The 22,083-nt window shown below is 45.4% G+C and overlaps 1 protein-coding gene across 1 annotated transcript in view; it reads right to left on the bottom strand.

The window, feature by feature from the left end:
• citb (citron rho-interacting serine/threonine kinase b) overlaps nt 1–19,517 on the bottom strand; it is a 48,887-nt gene extending 29,370 nt beyond the window's left edge. Inside the window, exons 1-8 of the mRNA XM_079361060.1 lie at nt 19,156–19,517; nt 14,066–14,190; nt 10,409–10,552; nt 10,081–10,200; nt 3,675–3,845; nt 2,938–2,991; nt 2,778–2,831; nt 1,920–2,060 (exon numbers count right to left, since the gene is read on the bottom strand). Coding sequence (XP_079217186.1) covers nt 1,920–2,060; nt 2,778–2,831; nt 2,938–2,991; nt 3,675–3,845; nt 10,081–10,200; nt 10,409–10,552; nt 14,066–14,190; nt 19,156–19,222 — 876 coding nt within the window. The 5' untranslated portion in view covers nt 19,223–19,517. The remainder of the gene's footprint in view (nt 1–1,919; nt 2,061–2,777; nt 2,832–2,937; nt 2,992–3,674; nt 3,846–10,080; nt 10,201–10,408; nt 10,553–14,065; nt 14,191–19,155) is intronic.
• Between the last annotated feature and the right edge of the window lie 2,566 nt (nt 19,518–22,083).

Below are 22,083 nucleotides of genomic sequence, written 5' to 3'. Positions count from 1 at the left end.
ACGCACGCTCTGGGCAGTAAGGCTCTTCTCTTCTCTTCCCCCAATCATACTCATACATGTTTTTTTTTTTTTTTTACTTTCTTGTTTTCCGTAGGTTCCTTTTTTTCTTCTCTGGTAATTTTCTGGTTGCAAAAGTTTCCTTCACATATTTTGTTCTTGGGTCTTGTTCTGCTGTTTGCTTTTATTTTGACCCTTCTGGTAGATTGGAGGTTAGAACATCAAGTCGAGCACAGAAAAAGATCCCAAAGGGAGGTCAAAGGTCACAAAGGTCATTGTGTGATGTCATAAGGTGAACCCTAACAAAGGTCAATGTGTGATGTCATAAGGTGAACCGTAACAAGTTGTCTGAGTAAATGGAAGGGGGCGGGGCTTACCAATAGGTTAATTGATTGGGATATAAATAAGATACTTGATCATTTATTAAGACGAATAAACAAATGTAAAAAATAATAAAAATAATTAGAGAAGTCATTTTCTTATTGTCTGACAAATGTGAATAATAATCTTTACAACTGCTGACACAGACACAGCGAGCCCCAGGAAGTACTGAGCCACTTAAGAAAGGATTAGTTTAAGGTCACAAGAAGTGAATGACAACAGGAAAATCCTTCAGGACAACCGAGAGTCCTTACTCTAATGGTAATGTGTGAACATGAAAGAGTTTGATTCCCTCAAGGTCACAAAGTCCGTCTGATATGAGAACACCTCTGGTACTGACTGAATCAAAACAGTAAATAAAGATATGCAGATCTTATGTTTATCTTTATATTTTTAAACACATCTTCTGTTTGACTTTAGGGTTCATCATTTTCATCATCGCTTTTCCTCCGAGGTCACATTCGATTCCAGCTGTCATTGGACGAGAGGCGGGGTTACAACTGTCAATCACAGGGCTGACATCCAGACACACTCCACAGAGAGGAGGAAGTTCCTGTCAGACGGGAATTCAAACCAGGAACCTCCTTGCTGTGATGCTAACCACTGCACCACCGCACAGCCTTTATACAGCTTTATGTATTTCTAAAATGTATGAATTTGTGTAAACTATATGTGTTATGCCCTTCTCTAAATGTGAGAGTTTGTGTGGACTATGGAGCTTAATGATGTCGTTAATGTACATTTGTATATTTGCGTTGGGAAACAGGGTTGGTAAATTTTCTCCACTTTTTTAGATTTGGGTTGAAATGGTCTTTAGGTCCTGACAGAATTGAATAACTTGTGTGCTCTGAAAAAGGAACAAAGAACATCCGTCATCTGTAGCTTTGACAATGTCTGCCACAAGGTACCAATCTGATGAGCCAATCACACGCCTCCCTGCCCACCCCTTGTGTGCACGAGCCCACACTCAAAGCTCGTCACTGATGACTGATGAGTTGAATGAGACGTGAGCCGACGTAGTTTCCACACAATGTAAGCGATGAGCTGAGGTCCACTTCTGGGGCAATGACATTCAAGCATGAGTGAGGGGCGGGGCTTTTACTAAATGAATGCTTCTTTCAAAATCGTGATAGATTTCAAAAATAGCCAACCCTGCCTTTCATCGTTTTCAACGCGGACCCCAGGAAGCTAACAGGGATGCAACCAAATCAAACAAACAAACACAAGAATACGTTCTTGTTTTTTATTTACTTTGAGACCCAGAAAAAAATCTCCACACACCAGGAGATCCAGAAAACCCCACAAGAACACGTTTACATTCAAGCTATGTGACATGTGATCGAATCATCACAGCTCTTAAGAAGGTGTCAAAACATGTTGACGCGAGAACATACGGGCTCTGAGTGCTTCACAGACACCAGGCAGATTTATTGATGCTACACTCTGAACAAAGAGGTTTGTGATGTTGACATGGTACACAGAAGAATCTGGCAGGAGGCCAGAATACATGTGTTAAGCTGTGTGTGTGTGTGTGTGTGTACCTCAGTCTCTCGAAGGCGTCTCCGCAGGCTGTCGCTGGAGTCTTCCTTGTGTTGAAGCCTCTCAAAGTCTCGCTCTAAGCGCTCTTTGGTCAGCTTCAACGCCTGGAGGAGGTCGGTAGCTTCAGCGCTGGCCTTTAAAGACTGAAGGTTCAAAAAGGAGCAGCCATCAAAAACAGGCATTTAAACCCTCATCAATAAACCCTTCAGACGGGAGCTTCTCCGTGTGTGGGTCTCCTTTTGATTTACATATTGTTGCTTGTTGGATCATTTCACCCACTGAGGGACGAGCGTGACTTGTGATATTTTTCAAGATCAGCATATTGACGTCGTCTATAGAATAAAAATCTCATGCCCATTTTGTGCAAATAAAACTGCATCATGATTCATAAGTCAGGAGTCAAAATAACAATCACGCGAACACCAGAGTGATTATTCGCCTGCCGGTCTGTAATGTAAAAATATGCTGAGTATTTTTGCTGCTTCTCTCGCTGGCTGAGGAATGTGTGCTGGTCCTGCCTAAAGCTTTCCAGTGTAAGCGTGTGGAATGGCAGGAAGATCCTACAACAGAGCCAGCACCAAATATAAAAGGGGAAATAAAGTATTTTTCTTGACTAAGTGGTCCTGACTGAATGATGTGTACTAATGAGGCTGTGATTAAAGTGTGACCTGTGGGTCTAAAAGTCTACGTGTTTGTTCTCTGGCTGACGTTGAGATCACTGTAGATCACAGAGGTCAGAGAGGGGTCACGCAAAGGTTAGACAATCATCTGAAATTGTCTAAAGCTTGGTACATGGCCTGCATTTGGAGCACAGGCACGTATGATTTATTCATCAATCTTCCCAGTAAAAATAAACCAACCTTGGCGAGCTTCTCCTGAAGTTCTTGAATCTTGATCTGCTGCTCGGCACTCGTCTACAGGAGAGACATACAGCTGTCATCATACGGAAAGACAATCTGTTTTTTTTTGATCTGGACGTATTTCATGTGTCCTCGAGATGCAGAATATCAAACAAACTACCTTCTCCTGCTTGGCCAGCACTTCCTCGGCCTCGGCTTTGCCTTGCTCTTTGGCCTGTGACGAAAGAAGAAACCGTGACGCTCAACAGAATAAGCATCAACCTCCAGCTGTCACACGACGGTGTTTCACCCTCAGAAAGACTTTCTGCTCGAATGAAAGGGGAGGATCATTATTTGAGGGAACATGGTTGGCCTTTCTGAGGCACTTAGCCCCGCCCCTCCGGGACACCGTACATAAGGGGAGATATACTTTAGACTGGAATACGTCTAAAGTCTAAAGACGATTTCATGTTATTATATTTGGCATTGCCAGTCTCTCCTTTCGCTTTGATCTCTTTGTATACTGTTCTTCTACTGGTGGTTTTATTTAGGCATTTTAAATTTGAATTGATTGTCTCTGTTTTTATTTCATTTTCTTGTCTTCCACCCTGTTATTATCTTCTGTACTTTATTTTGTTCATTTTTTTCAAGGGCAGTCGTGAGCTACCAGACGTCATTTTGATTTGGATGGTGGTTTATTTTCCTGTTTGTGAGTACAGAGATTACTTGTTTTTTTTTTCATTTTTTGATAAAAATTATTAAGTATCCTGCAAGGTCAAAGGTCATAATGACTCTAGATGTAATTACAGTATTAAGTTAGACAGCGATAGTCTTAAACTAAATAAGTTCCACGTGTGTCATAGATCTTCCCTCATGATTTGCTCGCATCATTAACGCTGTTTTGAGAACAGTATAGACCTTCTGTATCCTGTGCTGGTATTCGGCAGCCTTCCTCTTCAGATCCTCGCTGGACTGACGAGAGTCTTTCAGCTCAGACTCATACAGGTCGCTACGGCGACGAGCAGCAGACAGGTCCTCCTCCAGTTGTCTGATGGAGACTCGCATCTCCTCCAGCTGGGCGTGATATTCCTGCACAAAGATCACAGTTTAGATGTTGACTAAAAAGATGTCATGAATGATCGAGACAAACATTATAGCCTCATGTAATCTTCATAACACAGAAAGGAGAGGAAACGAGATGGAGGGTAGAGGAGCGGAGGGAAGGGGAAAGGAGGGGAGGAGAGGAGAGGAAAGGAGAGGAGAGGAGAGGACAGGAGGGGAGGGGACAGGAGGGGAGGGGAGGAGGAGAGGAGAGGAAAGGAGAGGAGGGGAGGATAGAAGAGGGGAGGGAAGGAAAGGAGAGGAGGAGAGGAAAGAAGAGGGGAGGGGAGAGGAGGGGAGTAGATGGGAGAGGAGAGGAGAAGAGGAAAGGAGAGGGGAGGGGAGGAGAGGAGAGGAGGAAAGGAGAGGAGGAGAGGGGAGGAGGAGGGGAGGAAAGGAGAGGAGAGGAGAGGAGAGGAGGGGAGGGGAGGAGGGAGGAGAGGAAAGGAGAGGTGGGGAGGAGGGGCCGGGAGGGGAGGAGGAGGGGAGGAAAGGAGGAAAGGAGAGGAGGAGAGGAGAGGAGAGGAGAGGAGGATGGAAGAGAGGAAAGGAGAGGAAGAAAGGAGAGGAGAGGAGGGAGGAGAGGAAAGGAAAGGAGAGGAGGAAAGGAGAGGGGGGGAGGAGAGGAAAGGAGAGGAGAGGAGGAAAGGAGAGGGGGGGAGGAGAGGGGGAAAGGAGAGGGGGGAGGAGAGGAAAGGAGAGGAAAGGAGAGGGGGAAAGGAGAGGGGGGAGGAGAGGAGGGAGGAGAAGAAAGGAGATGGGGAAAGGAGAGATGAGGGGAGGGGAGTAGAGGAAAGAAGAGGGGAGGGGAGAGGAGGGGAGGAGAAAGGAGGAGAGTAGATGGGAGAGGAGAGGAGAAGAGGAAAGGAGAGGAGGGGAGGATAGAATAGGGGAGGGGAGGAAAAGAGAGGAGGAAAGGAGAGATGAGGGGAGGGGAGGAGAGGAAAGAAGAGGGGAGGGGAGAGGAGGGGAGGAGAAAGGAGGAGAGTAGATGGGAGAGAGGAGAGGAGAAGAGGAAAGGAGGAAAGGAGAGGGGAGGGGAGGAGAGGAGGAAAGGAGAGGAAAGGAGAGGAGGAGAGGGGAGGAGGAGGGGAGGAAAGGAGAGGAGAGGAGAGGAGGGGAGGGGAGGAGGGAGGAGAGGAAAGGAGAGGTGGGGAGGAGGGGCCGGGAGGGGAGGAGGGGAGAAAAGGAGGGGAGGAGAGGAGAGGAGAGGAGAGGAGGATGGAAGAGAGGAAAGGAGAGGAAGAAAGGAGAGGAGAGGAGGGAGGAGAGGAAAGGAGAGGAGGAAAGGAGAGGGGGGGAGGAGAGGGGGGAGGAGAGGAGGGAGGAGAGGAAAGGAGAGGGGGAAAGGAGAAGGGGAGGAGAGGAAAGGAGAGGGGGAAAGGAGAGGGGGGAGGAGAGGGGGAGGAGAGGAAAGGAGAGGGAGAAAGGAGAAGGGGAGGAGAGGAAAGGAAAGGAGAGGGGGAAAGGAGAGGGGGGGAGGAGAGGAGGGAGGAGAGGAAAGGAGAGGGAGAAAGGAGAGGGGGAGGAGAGGAAAGGAGAGGGGGAAAGGAGAGGGGGGGAGGAGAGGAGGGAGGAGAGGAAAGGAGAGGGGGGGAGGAGAGGAGGGAGGAGAGGAAAGGAGAGGGGTATTTCCAATGAGGCTTTAGGGAGAGCATTACATTTCTTGGAGCACATCAGCACAGTATGAAGAGTGACACAGAGTCTTCTGTGCTGCTTGTTACTGACTGAGCGATTAATCGTGCAATCCAGCGAGCAGCAGATTTGCATCAGTTTAAACGCTGTCTGACCTGAACCTGATTGCGAAATGTGCGATGTCACTGCATTATTTATAAGAATAATGATGCTTTCATAAGAGAGAAGCTCCTTCAAACTAAACACAGTGAAAGCAGGACGAATGAGAGGCTTGCATAAAGGACATAAAATAAACATTTTTGTAAGTAACGGGAGATCACAAGCATCCTTAAACTGTGCAAAGTATTTATATAAACACATGAGAAGCACAAAAATAAAAAGAACAGAGGTGAATAAAACGCTTATCAACCTCAGATCTGTTTTAATGATAATTAGTCACCGCCTCTCAGATCTCATTTCAAACAGCTCATCAGTGCACTGGGCCTGTCCGTCAGCCTAATCCAAGGTAGCACGCTTCTCTTTGGCTTAACCGACAACACGTCAGAACAAGAGGAAACACATTAACAACCCTTTATCACCGCGTGTGTGTGAGACTCTCTCAGAGGGCCAATCACAGGCAATGCTGGCCTTCTGTAAATCAGCTGACAGTGGGGTCGTTGAACTCATTCTAAGGATACGTGTGCTTCCTGCTACTTCTCACCGTAACACACAGGAACTCTATTTTCTTTTTTTTTTTTGAAGAAAAACTTTATTAATCCTGTGAGGGGAAATTCAATTTTACACTCTGCTGATGAACATGCTACACACACATAGGCTGTAGTACACACCCGTGCACTCTGCGCTCCTGAGGGGGGAGTGGGAGGGTGCAACACTTTGCTCAAGGGCACCCCGGCAGTGAATTGGGACATTACCCCCCTTTGATTCCCAACCCAAGTCCAACTGCCCCCTGCTGCTGCTTCTCCAGCCCGCCATGGAAGAAACTAAAGATAATCATCACAGCTTTCAGTAGGAAGTTGAAAAACTGAAGGAGCCATGATTCTAAAAGAGGGGACCATCAGTGAACATGTTTAGGTCACAGAAGTGTGGTTGACATGTTTAAATCGTGTCACTGACAGATCTTCGGGGTTTCCTTTTCTGTCCATATGAGAGCTGGCTGGCTGCAGTCTTAAAGCTGGCCGATGCCTCAGTGTTGATGTGTTTCATGGTGACGTATTCACCTGCTGATTGGTACGTTCTGATCAGCTGGTCAGCATGCAGGGGCAGCAGTAGTAGAGTGACGACTCACACACGTCAAAGAGAGACTGTGAACTTTCTTCTTAATGTGTGGATGGCTTCAGTGTAACAGCTGTGGGGACGATCGTTCAGTTGTTTAGCCTAGCCTCATGGGAGCTGAAGATTGTGTTCTTTGGACCACCGTAGAAGGACCACCGAGGTCCAGGTGGATGCTGTGACGCCATTTTTTTTCTGCAGGATTCTCCCTTTAAAACAAGTCAGCTGGAACATGAACTAAGCCATACACAGAGAGCAGTAAGTTGTAGAGCTGCAGATAAATTATTTTGGAGTTACTGAGCTGCGGCTGACAACATTTTCTTTTCCTCTGCATGTGTTCGCAGATGTCACCGGCTATGGCACAGATTGCTTTTCTGATATCTACTATCTCTGTAGTGTTGCAAGGCTTCTACATGGGAAAGATAAACACTGCAGTCATATGACGAGCGTGGGAGACAGATGCTTTTCAAGATGAAATGCTGAATTTAGCTGGTGTAAAAGCCCCGCTGAGAAGCACCACTGGGAACACAGAGCAAGAAAATATGCATGAGCAAGTCTCTACTCCTCGTGAATCTGCAGAAACAGACGACTCACCTTGGTTTCAATCCAATCCAATTATTTCCCTGGATGAGGGCTTCTTAAAAAGCTTTTTTGACACATTTAGTCAGCGGACATGACAGTGAGAATCCCCTTACTCACCAAATATGAGAATGCATGAAAAGATGTTGCCACCTTAGATATTAAAAGGCATGCAACCAAAAACCAGGACCACCACAAAGACCTCCTGAAAAACGGATTTCTTTGTGGAAGTACGAGCAGGAGACATCAGCTGACTGAGCTGAATGAACCAAACAGGCCGTCTTTTAGCACTAGCTAGTTTGCTAACTCTGTGAGGCTCTGAACTAAAGCAGCAGGCCTCATACATGCTGAAGTTCACTGTTGCAGGGGGAAGGATCTGGCAGCTCCTCGTGAGGTACAGAGTACAGTATGCTTCAAATGAAAGCATGCCAAATAAGAGCTGAACTTCATGTAAAGTGTGTGGAGATGGAAAACAGCAGCTACGTTCTTTCTTATGTTAGACCAAGAAAAAGACCCAAGTGCAAAAAGTCTCCGAGTACAAAAGTACAGTTTTTTATACAATGGGTAATCAAGGCTTACAGATGACAGCAGATCCTGATTTTTACGTCCATGATCTGATGGTCAGGAAAGGTGAGCGTTATCTGTCCGCTAACAGGAAACCACATGCAGGTCTGTTGTTGGAGCCCCCGCTTTAATCTCAAATGCATTAAGTCATTTTGTTCTACAACCAGACCGGTCAGAAATGTCCCCTCTGTCTCTCTCTCTCTTTTGTGGAGCTGCACACGAAGGACAGTAACAGAGAGAAGGAGAAGGAAACCAGTTGATGATCTGATCACAAAATTATTACTCCATCACCTTCAAAGATGCTCTTATCAGAGGAAACAAATTCTTTGATCCAAGATAGTGGCCGACACAGCTAGAAGACCAAGCCCCGCCCCCCCAATCATCAGAGGTAGTAACAGACGTTACAGAGGTGGGACAGCATCAGCTGAGCCGGTGGGGAGAAGGACACCGTGTGTCCCATCATTGATACACCGCTGACAGATCAGCAGGAGCAACTCAGGCTTCAGTGTCTTACCCAGGGAAAGAGCTGACATGTTGCTGCAGGACATCCAACCGCCGACCTTCCGGTTCAGAGACGACCGACTCGACCAACTGAGCCACAGCCGCCCCAATCTAAAAAAACCTCTCCATGCATTGTTGTTATTTCTCAATAGATGTTGTTTCTTCTCTGTTTTGGTTCCTGACTGCCAAACTACAAAAATAAACTGTTAGGCCTTCATCTCCTGTAAAATGAGCACCAGGTTTGTCTTTTCTATGCGACTGGAGGGTTTATAAGGATAACGTGTTGTATAACCACGTGTCTATTCAGAAGTGAGTGCAGACCTCTCAAACACACTTTCACTGACTTCAAGCTGTTGTAATGGTCAAAAACTGTGTGAGAGCAGCGTGAACCAAGGCCTCAGCACCTCATCACGACAGCCTGCCCACTGCATCCGCGCTCTCTCCACTCTTAGGTATATGGCTCGCGTCACCATAGCAACCATTGCACAATGTATTCAGTGCTTAGTAACCGGCACAAGTGTAGGCTGTGGAAAACAGGTTGCATTTCTATTACCTTTTTTTCTTTCTTTCGTTTGTTTTTTTTTGTTTTTTTTAAGATGGTGCATGAAGCCAGGAGGATGATTCTTCATGCTGTGGATGATTTTATTGTCCTCAGCTGTCAATCTTTGTAACAGCTTCATTCTCACTGTTGGCAACACTCATGCAGCGCTGCCACGCATGTAGACACACACACACACACACACACACACACACACACACACACACACACACACACACACACACATGCCACATAGTCATCACATTTCAGTAATGAAAGGCTGCATGTACAACAAAACTCCTTCTCTATTAATAGTGTCCTTGATTCTAAAGAGAGACTCACACCGAGTCGCCCCACAGATCCACAGATTATATAACCAACATGACTTTCATCACTTTGCTTACACATTTCAAAGATGAAATGGAATCAGAGGCATCGGAGTGAACTTTGGATGAGCTGCATTATTATATTCTATAGTGTTGTCTTAAAAACGATAAGGGTTTAAAAACAGCTGATTTAAACTTATTTAAACAATCCATAATCTATACTGCTTGTCCCCTTCAGGGTCCAGAGGGCTGGACGCCATCCCAGCTGTCATAGGGCAAGAGGCGGGGTTACACCCTGGCCTGGTGGCCTGTCAATCACAGGGCTGATAGAGACAGACAACCAGCCTCAACATATTCAAACACCACGCAGAGAGGCTAGTGTCAGACGGGATTCAAACCAGGAACTTTCTTGCTTTGTGGTAACAGAACAAACGTGCAGCTTACAGCTGAAAACAGTCATTTACAGATAGTGTAACGGGAGGCATGCTGTCGGTGTCTTAAAGTGACTGAAACCCTATAGAAACGTTCACATGCAGCTTCTTGACCTGCTCACTCTAACAGCCATTATAAAGAACTCCTGCCATGTTTTTATTCTGACAGGCGGGATTCGCTCCAGTAGCCATCAGTTCTAGATTTAATTTGTTCTTAGTCATCTCAAAGACTGTGCAATGATCTCGCATGAAACCGTATCGGTAGTGATGATCAGTCATTCGGCCTCCCGGGCTTCAGTTCTGAGCCCACAACATGAGGAGTACACAGCATGTATTTAATCCACTGACCCACTGAAATGAAACCCACAATGCAATCCTACCTGCTCTTTGATTTCTTGCAGCTTGTTGCTCTGCTCGCGGATGTCATGCAGGAGCTGTAGGGCCTTATCATCCTCCTGTGACACCTCCATTCGAGCCTGTTCCAAGCTGCGCTTTAGACTCTGAAACAAAGAAATGCAAATGGTTCATCAGCAAGTAGTGTGTTGGTCGCTTCCACCCAGCTTAAACTGTCGAATTTCTGTGTATGTCGACAGTTTTTCTTATAATGTGTCCAATTCAGTTACTGAGATAAATCTCCCGTAATCCTCCTCAACACAAAACAAAATAAACACGGTTGTTTTGCTGTTCCCAGTGTTGACTGCTACTCACACTACATTCAGTGATATAGGTTGCCAGGTCCTGTTCCAGGATGGTCCTTTGGGTCTCTGAGGCCTTTAACTCGATATCCTTCTGCTGCAACACTGACTCGAGGTCAGACATCTTCCTCTGGACGAGTGAGATTTCCTGCTCAACCTAGAAATCAGAACACACCGTGGACATAACTCTCTGACAATTAACTAATGTTCAAGAAATCTCTGGGGCCCGAGGGTGAAAGGGAGACGACAGGCGTGTGTGTTGACTAATATGAGCAGGGCTGCCTGTATTTAGTGGCACATGATATTTGTCATTACAGCATTAAAGGGCCTGGGGAGCATTGGAAAAGAGAGAAGCAGCATGTGCCAGTGACAGCGTTGAAAGTGTCAGCTAACAGAATGCAGACACATGTTCACAACAGTTCTGTGAACAATAACACAGTGAAGCAGCAGGTCAACCTGCCATCCAAACTAACTGCACGTTATCACTACACTCGTAATCTCCTGTTGGGTCCAGCCAGGATGGCAAAGTTCAGGCTGTGTATGTTTGGAGAACTACGACAAAAGACTCTTTATCCCAGCATGCCTTGCAGGTACTCCCAGAATGCCTTGCCACACCTAACACATAGGTGTGAAGTCTGGGAGGTATAAAGCCGGCCATGCCCCATTGTTCACCCTCTTTCAAACGTCGTCTGGCGACGTCCGAGGATACCCAACTCTGTTCCTGTTTCCAGCACGCTGCTCTTTGTTGAAAAGTTTTGGCGCGCAGCTGATCCAAGGCCTTGAAGCACACCGACGTCCGAAATTCCGAGCTTAGATCATCCACTTGAACGCATCTCCAAAGAAGCGCGTCTATTTCTCCCGTATTAAAACGGTATTGAGAGAGACTGTAAGGATTACGTCTCGTTCCGTCCTTTAAAGAAAGGACACCCACGGAGATCACCTCGCTCGACGGAGGACACCACGGCCCTGCTCAACCCCACTGGACACGCACCGCCATCACCTTACAACTGCAGAAAGGCCGCTCCAGAACCTCTTTTCTTCCTTTCATCAACCGTGGACGAAACGGTTTCAAGTGAGGCTTAGCTAGGTCTGGGCAGTTAGATATAGAGAGTGTGTTTAATAACTGAGTTATTATGGTGAAACGGTGATAATATTTGCTTGGTGTTTGACCACTGTGTCTTAGATTTTACCAGAGTAAAATCTCTTTTGTTCTCCTTATTTGTGCCGCTGTGTCCCATGTGTTTATCTGTGAGCTCCCGCGTCATAACCGGGTAATAGACTCACTATCAGAAAGACTAGTGTGAACGCCGTCTGATACAAATCCGGCCACTAGCTTCTGGTACGCGACGTAAACTGTGCTCTGAGTTGTGGTGAGCTCCAGTCCGAGATTGAGCTGTCGAGGTGCGTTGTTTTCTCTCGCTCTCTCGCCTTTACACACACACCTTTCGGTAAACGCACACACATAGAGACCTGTGGCTTTCCAGACGCTGCTGAAACGTAGATCACGTTCTGTGTCCGCCATCACGTGACCACGCGTGGTCGCCACCATTTTGTCTGTCTCTGTCTGTCTGTCCCCCCCCCCTTTCTCTCCCTCTCTCTCTCTCACACACACACACACACACACACACACACACACACACACACACACACACACATGTGCCACGCTTGTTTGATTGGGTTTCATTGATTTTCTTGATGTTGCTTTGTTTAATAAATTCTATTATATCTTAAAAAGTCGTTGTTTGTGATCACTGTGAATTTGCTTTGTGACTTAGGCTGGGTGAAAGGGCTTTGTGTTCGGATTTCACACCTTCAATTAAATACAGATTATTAATTATTAATGATATTGGTATTTAATTAAATAATTTGAGACTGATATTGGTAATATTTTGGTTGTTCCCTGTTTACAGGGTGGTGCCCCGAGGTTTATTAAACGCAGTTTAATAACAATTATTGATTTAGATTAATAATTAAATAAACTTAATTATTAATTTATTTTGACAATCAAATTTTACGTCATAAACCCCAACATAACCGTTGGTCAGGTATTCGCTCCTGAAAATTCCCAACACTCCAGACCCTCTCACTTTGAGTCTGCTGCTCCCTTTACTCTGAACAAATCACAGAAAGAGCTGAGACTTAACGAGCTGCTCTCATTGGACGATTTTTAATTGATGTTCATTCATTTGGAAGCAGTCACATCTGGCTGCAGATGTTCTCCTGCCTGATGTTGTTTGAGGATGATCTTGATTTGCGAATTTTAATGTCTAATAATGTGTCTTTATTGTATTTGTATGTGTGCTCATTTTTGCACAACTGTGGAATTTGTTTTTTGTTCTTCCGTGCGCTTTTTGTCCCTGTGCAGCTGTCGTGGCTCTCTCTCTCTCTCTCTCTCTCTCTCTCTCTGTGTGGCTTCCTGGACATGTTCCTCACACAAACACCCTGAAGGAAGTAGATGTCCTCCTTGAGCACCAGCACAAAACAAAATCAGTTGCATTAGTTAACGTTAACGATCTTCAGCTAGCTTGTAGCTAAACGCTGCATGCTAATTTACAGGAAATGACCATGATCTAAAAAAGTTTTTTATTATGAGGATAATAATATAGCTTCATGCTTTTCATTGCTTCTTAAAGTAAAACAATTATACGTCTTTTCAAATGGTAATTGTTTTTTGGAAGGTTTTGTCGATGTGGTTATGAGTCGACAAAGGTTGAGTATCAGTATCACAAGATTGTTTTTTCATTTCATTGAAATGCTGATTCGTGTTTTCTTTGACACATCACTTTCACTTTTAATTTCACCATGTGTTAAAGAGAGCCACAAGAGTTTGTTACTTAAGTGAAACAGAATTAAACCAGAAGGTCTGCAGCGCAATCCAAAGCATTTCATTTATAGGTGACACACACACATGCAGACGCACACACACAGACACACACACACACACGCTGACACACACACATGCAGACGCACACACACAGACACACACACACACACGCTGACACACACACATGCAGACGCACACACACAGACACACAGACACACACGCTGACACACACACATGCAGACACACACACACACACGCTGACACACAGACACACACGCTGACACACACACACACACGCTGACACACACACACGCAGACACACACACACGCTGACACACAGACACACACACACACGCTGACACACACACATGCAGACACACACACACGCTGACACACAGACACACACACACACGCTGACACACACACATGCAGACACACACACGCTGACACACAGACACACACACACACGCTGACACACACACATGCAGACACACACACACGCTGACACACAGACACACACACACGCTGACACACACATGCAGACACACACACACACAGACACACACACACACGCTGACACACACACATGCAGACACACACACACACAGACACACACACACACGCTGACACACACGCTGACACACACACATGCAGACACACACACACACGCTGACACACAGACACACACACACACACACACACAGACACACACACAGACACACACACATGCAGACACACACGCAGACACACACACAGACACACACACACACACACATGCAGACACACACACAGACGGCTGATTTCACTCGTTCTAAACACCAACTCTTACCATGTGAAGAGTAATACCTGTGACATGTGTCCGGCAAGTCTTGCTGTTTGGAGTTTGTGATGCAGATTTTTCCAGAGGAGATGATTTGATCCAGAGAGTGGACGGATGTGCTCACTATTTAGAAGAGAAGAGCCCAGACAAGCTGCGAGATGGGGAATAAAGAGAGAGACATGAGAGTAAATAGTCTTTAAAGCGGGGCTGACTCAATGCTCTTTACCTCCTTTAATCACATCTGGAGGCGTCTTGTTGGTTCATAATCCACCTTCCCTATGTGTGTGACACTTATCATAAGGGTTACAGCATGGTATAGTAATGTTTACATCGGAGACAAACCAACCAGGGATTTCACAGGAAAAACTCGATATGTATGAACATGTCTTTAGAGGCTTATGGAGCTAATTTGCCCGTATTAATGACATTTAAAAATGAGAATTATGGTTTTAATATGATAACAAACCTCAGCCTCACAACCTGTCACGTATCTTAAAGACGTAGCACAAACAGAGACACATGTTAAATACATTCAGATCAGACGCACAGTTTTATTTACAGTGGAGGTATTTTGAACTCCACCGGAGATCCGTATGGTGCGCTCAAATTCCAGCTCCACAGAGTCTATTTTTAGCCCGCTGCATTCACGCAACCGCCTCTTTTACCACCACTGGATATATTTGGCAGCTTTTGTGATCAAGCGGCAGGCAGAAGAATGAGCGACAGAGAGAGAGAATGTCTATTTAAAGCCGAGCTCCTCTCTTCCCACTCCTCCCTGCAGTAAGACGCTCAAAACAAGCTCAGCTCATATCTGGATTTCATCCTGATTTTTAACACTTCTTGATTATGTTTAAATCAACTCCCATTTATATTGTGTGTTGATATGTCGTCTCCTGATTCCACTGTGTAAAATGTGTGCGACAAGCAGGGAATAAAAATCACATTGCTGTCCAAGAGAAGATTTGCAGTAGCAAGTGAGTTAAAAAAAACAAAAAAAAAAAACGACAGTAAATATTCTGGTCACAGTGATTGTTCAAACACAAGATACTTGTGCCCTAAAGAAAAGATAAGTGCTCTGTGAAGACGCCCCTCATCCTATGATGCCCCTACATCCCACTGATAACTTACATAACCAACCCCATGGCCATTAGTTGCCACGGCAACCAGCACAGCATTACCACCTTCAGCAAACTCAGGCTGTGTCGATGCGAGCTCCAGGTAGTGACAACGCTGATGCCACCAAACCTCATGGCCACTCTCGGACCCCCACAACTCCAACAGGAAGTGAGAGCCTCCCAGTACACCACCACGGGAAGGCTGGACAGTCAACTCCAGCGTCCTGGAGCCACTCCCCTCAATTTAGCTCTCACCGCCCGCCATACCAACACGCACAGCTTCTATGTCTTACCCACTTTACCACATGGCCAGCACAGCCCCCTCGTAACGGATTCATCGACAACACATGATGCAGAAGCATTCGGCATGTGATGATGGTGACACGACAACAGGGTTAGCTGAGGTTAGCTTTGTCCTTCACATTTGTATCTTCAGCCTGGAGGGATATTGACACCACTGGCACACATTCCTGCTGCCATCTTTCAAAGACAAGTCAAACTGTCATGTTTATGTGTTGCTCTTAAACCAGCTGGAAATATTTCCCCACAAAGAATCTGAGTGACCCGAGTGTTTTGACTGTGAGACACAGACGCCTTACATGCTCCTGGGGGGAGCCTCATGATGGCTCCAAACCTGCAAAGGAAAACATCTCTATGTGCTGACACAATAACAGCACTGCGTAATTACGACATGTATACTCCCTAACGATGAGGAGAAAATCCCCTGCAGAACACCCTGTGGTGAAGTTGTTACAGGGTGCCATCCCATCATGAGGCACCAGATGGGACTCAGAACTGGCTCACTCCTCTTTGACCCCGGTGCTAGCTGACTGCCTACAATGAGCTGAGCTAACAGACTGTGCAGCTGGGCCGTAATTATGAGTTCCTTGAAAGCAATCATGAATAACTAGTCTCAAAAGCTCATTACAACTATAGGAAATACAGTTTAACCACTGAGATGGCCTCTCTGTTTCTGCTGAACAGTTCTGAATTCGTAATAAATAACATGTGAACGTTCCTGTCCAAAAAAGAACACCATAATGTAGCCTTCACTTTTTTTTACATGTAGCTACTGTTATAAATGTTCCACCCGTGTTTATTCGAGCTGCACAACAGTAACATTTAGTGAGGAACATTGTTGAGGACTCTTTCTCGTGGGTTGAATAATGAATAATGTGTGCTAAGCTATGAGTCAGAGTTGTTGAAGAGGAGGAGAGTGGAGAGAGGTTGCATCCCAGTCATGGTGTTGCTCTACATTCAGTCTGCAGGGTGACCATGGGCCAGGGCTGCTGTATAGGCTGTGGGCAGCTGTGAATCACAGACCTGTGCAGCACTGTCATGGCACAGAGCCAGCTCCCAAATCAAGCTTTCAGTCCTTACTACTCCCCTCTAAAGTTTCATCTTTCAGCCCATTGTTATGACAACAACAAATGATTGATACCACAGTCATGTAACAGAGATCGCTCCTGCCTTTGCAGCTGTTGCTCAATGTCGGCTCCAGCTGCAAAGTTTACAGATAAACACAATGAAGAACAGGGAGGGCAACCCTCCATAAATAATAATCGCATCCATAGAAAACTCACCTCATTCCACATATATTTATGTACGTGAAATGACTTATTAATCAGAACTCATGGATGAGAATACTTAAATGCAGTCGAGTACATTTCAAGTGATTAAAAAAGACTTGTATTAAAGGAGCTGTATGTAACTCTGCCCCTAGTGTTTAAAATGGGTACTGCAGTCTAAATTCAAGCATCACAGAGAGCTGTCTCCCTCCTCCTCTCACACAGCTCTGCATGTGGTGCACACTGTAGCTTCAGTGTTTAGCCAGCTCTGCATGTGGTGGCCACTGTAGCTTCAGTGTTTAGCCAGCTCTGCATGTGGTGGACACTGTAGCTTCAGTGTTTAGCCAGCTCAGCATGTGGTGGACACTGTAGCTTCAGTGTTTAGCCAGCTCAGCATGTGGTGGACACTGTAGCTTCAGTGTTTAGCCAGCTCTGCATGTGGTGGACACTGTAGTTTCAGTGTTTAGCCAGCTCTGCATGTGGTGGACACTGTAGCTTCAGTGTTTAGCCAGCTCTGCATGGGTCTGTAAAGCTTTCTGTGTTATAACCTCTCTCCATGTTTCATCTCCAACATTGATCCTAGTTTGAGCAGCTTTCTGCTGCTGGAGCTTATTAGAAACATGCAGAGGCTTTTTAGCTCGGGTACAATCACTTCTATCTGAAGCAGTTCCACTGCCCGCTTCCATCGCTGCAACACCTGTTCACCTGATAACTGCTCTCATATCTGGTAAACCCAGGGGCGTCCAAAACGGCCTTCAAAGCCCCGCCTACCTTCTCTGGTCCAATCAGATCCAGAGCATTCAGGAGCAGAATCTAAAGTTAGAAGGAGGACACACTGGCTGCTGCATTGTTGTCATAGAAGCTTCAACACAGCAGGTTTCCTTCATGATCACAGAGGGAGAGAGATTCATCGTTTCACTTACTACACATCTCACTGGTTGGACACATCGACGCAAAGTGGAGTAAATGATTGGTATCCTTATTTGCTTATAAACTCCTCTCTGAGTTTGCAGTCCCCAGGCAGCCAGTTGTGGGAAGATGTGTTGTCAAAATATTGTGGAAATATGTTAGAAGAGTGTAAAGCCGGTTTAGTCCAAAGCAACAATAATCCTTTAACAGCAAACTGAACGCCTGCTTTCATTTATCAACTCAGAAAACCCACAGCCTCGCTCAGTGAATGTCTTGCATGACAAGGTGTGTCACATGTGGCACTTAAACACTTCTTTCCACAGTGGCCACTCAAGTGACAGACTTGCACCTGTATGCTCTGGCATTACACGAGTGGTCGAGTTGTCAGAATATCACAATCTACCAAAGTATGCTTACCTCTTGGAAAAGCACTTCAGAAAATTCTGTCCATTATTACAGGACAAATCCAGATGACAAAACAGTCTGTGTGGGCTTCACAAGGAGGCTTGAGGATATGGAGCACTCTCTTCGGCTCTCATCACAATTCATGCTCACACTGAGAGCTCTGTTCTGTGGCATCTGAATACAAATAGGTATCTCTGATACATCTACCGCTGTTTGCTCTTCCTCCACAGAGAGGGAGGGAATTATGAATTCAAATAATCACCAACAGATGTGACTGCACTATCCTGCCGCCACACTTTAATCCAGTTCAATAATAAAGTCGATATGTCCATATGTTGGAATCGAATTATACGCTCGCTGTCGAGATCACTGCGTCTGTCCGACCATCCGAACACTCGTTCTTGGATCATATTAATGATTAGTTTTGCACTTTTATTTTTGTTCCAGAGACAGCAGCATGTTTCCTTCACCTCCACTCTACCCTTGGCAAAACCTGCTGTTACCATAGAGATATTTTCTTCCAACCACAGTTTTCATCTTGACATTTCAAGCTGAATTTGAAAATAAATTCTGCTTTCCCTCTGGACTCAATCTTAGTTGCGATTGTTAAAACACCTCAAATGAAGCTCTGGGGGAATCCTTCAGCATCCAGGTAAACTTTGAGTCAAACTTCAAGAGTCCTCCTTGAGATTGGACAGATTACTGCACAAGCATGCACCGTCTCATTATGTTCAAACAGAGCAGAGTTTGAACACCACCCCAGGGAGTGACAGCCATCTGTATGAGTGTATGCTACAGTAAGCAGAGCGATGAAGAGAGATGGGCAAACGAAGACACTGCATTTTAGTGTCGTGACCAAGAGTAGTGCTCACTCACATACAGAAACAGCTGCTGCATAATCCTGCTGCTACCAATGCTAACTCATCACTCTGAGAGAAATCCTTAGCTGGAGTGTCACTCAATCAGTCAGGGAACAGTTCCTGCTTTGTGGAAAGGATACACTGGAGCCCTTCAGACCTACAAAGCAAATATTTTGGTTGATGTTTTCCTTCCCGAGACATCACCCCCTTCCTTATCTTTGACAGAGGCAGCACTGTTAGTAACATGAGCAGCACCTACCCAAAGATTGGTGCAGCTGGTGAAGATCCTTAGACACGGCACCACCTTGTCCAGTAAGCCCGTTCATGTGGGGTCTCCCTCGGAAGCCACCAGCCAATATGAGAGCTTCGCTGGTTCATCAAATTCAGGGATATCATCCTCACTGGGGAGAGAGAGCGGAGCTGAGGGGAGAGAGATGTGTTGTGGCAGTGCAGAGAGCTGTGAGGCAGCACGAGCGCGTGTGGAGATTACTGCTTACAGAGAGCTAGATCGGAGGAGAGGAGAGAGGAAGGGAAAGACTACTGAGAAACGGCATTATTGAGTAATGCAGCAGACCAGAGATCACATACAGTAGTGGATGAGAGAAGCACTCTCTCTCTCTCTCTCTCTCTCTCTCTGTTCTCTGTAAACCAATCACCACTACCACCCTTCAAACGCTTCTTCCACTCCCCGTACTGCAGCAGCTGTCTGTAATCACACTAATGCTGCTCGACAAACTGCATTCATAGAGAGCTCCTAATGGTTGCAAACTCCTGATCATTACTGTCATTTAGTTTTACCAAAGATTCCAGCTCATTGGTGACTAAACGTAACATGACCTCAATGAGATCTTACAACCTGCAGACCAAGGCTGGTTTTTTTTTTTACACCTTTATAGACAGCAGACACTAAAAGGTGAAAGTTCTGACTTCATAGAGAAGTCACAAATGCACCATGCAGGATATTAGCATTGTTCACTTCCCTGAATAATTACAAAAAATCTGAAGGATTTTTATGAAAGGGTCACGTCCAAGGTTCACTCGGGGATCCGGCTCAGAGACGGCCGACTCTACCTCTGCACCTCCTCAGTGAGATCGACCTAAAGGCTGAAATCTACAGGGTAACTAGCACCCTGCAGGCCCATGTTGGCCTTGAAGAGAAAGTGACATGTGCCAAATTACTTTATCTAACCTCTTTGAATCTTGCCCCTTACTATGTGCTAAGACGGTGCGCCACTTAACTAGCCAAATGCAGTCCGACATGTTCCTATATACCTTGCGCCATGTGTTTTAGACTGTGAACGTCAGAACATTTACAAAGGACCCTAAGTCTCAAACATGTAAGCTAACTCTGCCTCATAATCACAAATGCATTTCTTGTGTTTGTCAAGAGCCCCTGCATGGGGTGCCGGTAGTGGTTAGTATGTGCATCCCATGTTAGGAGTCTATAGTCCTCCAAGCAGGCTGCCCAGGTTCAAATTTCAACCTGTCTCCTTTGCCACGTTCTCCTTCAATTTCCCAATTTTCTGAGAATATCCATTTCCTATTCGCTATAAAAAGCATAAAAGCCCTCACAAATATTTAAAAAAGACATTTTCATAAAAGTCACAGCACCAACTTGTGTTAACCGTAAGTTACTGCTCTTGAATTATCTCTCCGGATTTCAACCTGGTGGGCCAAATTGCACTCAAGTTTGGTTTGTAATACCCTGAGATATTCACCATGCTACCTCGTAAAGCCGTAAAGGTTGTGCATCTCAACCTGGTGCCCTGGCAGTCGCCATGGAACAGGCAATTGTTTTATAACACGCTTCAAAAAAGGTGTACAGCTATGGTAGGCAAGAGCCCAGTGATAAAAGAAAATATGTTGGATATGAGTTATGCTAGTTGGTATGGTGATATGCTTCGAGACGCAAACAGCGCAACAGCACATTCACCCCAGAAACATAGGATTTGTTTGCAAAATGTATCTTGTAAAAGCCAAGATAAAAGCCTTTTGGATCCATGTCGTAAACTTAACAGGAAGTCAGCCATTTTGACCATCAAAAAACAGGGTATTTCTGTCCATTTCCAGGGGTCATGGACCTACTCCTCCTCTCGGATCAAACTCAATTTAGGTGTACTGTTAGAAGAGAGCTCCTCAATGTGAAGTTATTTGGCCTTTGTACAAGTTCATGTCAATGAAACAGAACTTTACTGCAAACTCTCTCAAACGTTTTATTTTGATCAAACTTCCTTCTGATTATATTTAAATGCCAACATTGCATGTGTGTGACATTGCCACCTACTGGTAAGGTCTGTAGGCCTTTTTGTTGTGATGATTCTGTAAGTATTTACACTGTGTGCTCTCGCTACATGTCGTGTCCAATTGACATGAAGCTTGAAAGCCCCTTAGACTGTTCTGTGTCTGATAAAGACAGCGCACTCTTGGGCTGAGCCACATCCAGATATTAAAAAGCCTCTGCATGTTTCTAATAAGCTCCAGCAGCAGAAAGCTGCTCAAACTAGGATCAATGTTGGAGATGCTTTTGAAACATGGAGAGAGGTTAGAACGCAGAAAACTTTACAGACCCATGCAGAGCTGGCTAAACACTGAAGCTACAGTGTCCACCACATGCAGAGCTGGCTAAACACTGAAGCTACAGTGTCCACCACATGCAGAGCTGGCTAAACACTGAAGCTACAGTGTCCACCACATGCAGAGCTGGCTAAACACTGAAGCTACAGTGTCCACCACATGCAGAGCTGGCTAAACACTGAAGCTACAGTGTCCACCACATGCTGACCTGTGTGAGCATCCACTCTAGAGAGGAGGGGGCGGAGCCAGACAGCTCTCTGTGATGTTTTAATGTAGACTGCAGTACCCATTTTAAACACTAGGTGTCAGTTACATACGACTCCTTTAATACAAGTCTATTTTAATCACATGAAATGTACTCAACTGCATTTAAGTATTCTCGTCTATGAGTTCTGATTAATAAGTCATTTCATGTACATTCAACGAGGGGAAGGGAAGACTGATCGCTACAGTATTTTAGATTTTTCCTTCAGTGCAGTACCCATTTCAAACACTAGGGGCAGAGGTCCGTATTACAGAGTACGTATTAAAGGAGTTACGTATTGATACATTGAAATTAGGACTTCAACGTATCGCTGTAGAAAGCTCAACAGAAAGGTTAAAAAGTCTTGTA

Source organism: Symphodus melops, assembly GCF_947650265.1.
Source record: "Symphodus melops genome assembly, chromosome: 1".
Taxonomy (NCBI): Eukaryota; Metazoa; Chordata; class Actinopteri; order Labriformes; family Labridae; genus Symphodus; species Symphodus melops.
The sequence above is the reverse complement of the archived record's forward strand: the minus strand, read 5'-3'. Positions and strand labels throughout refer to the sequence as shown.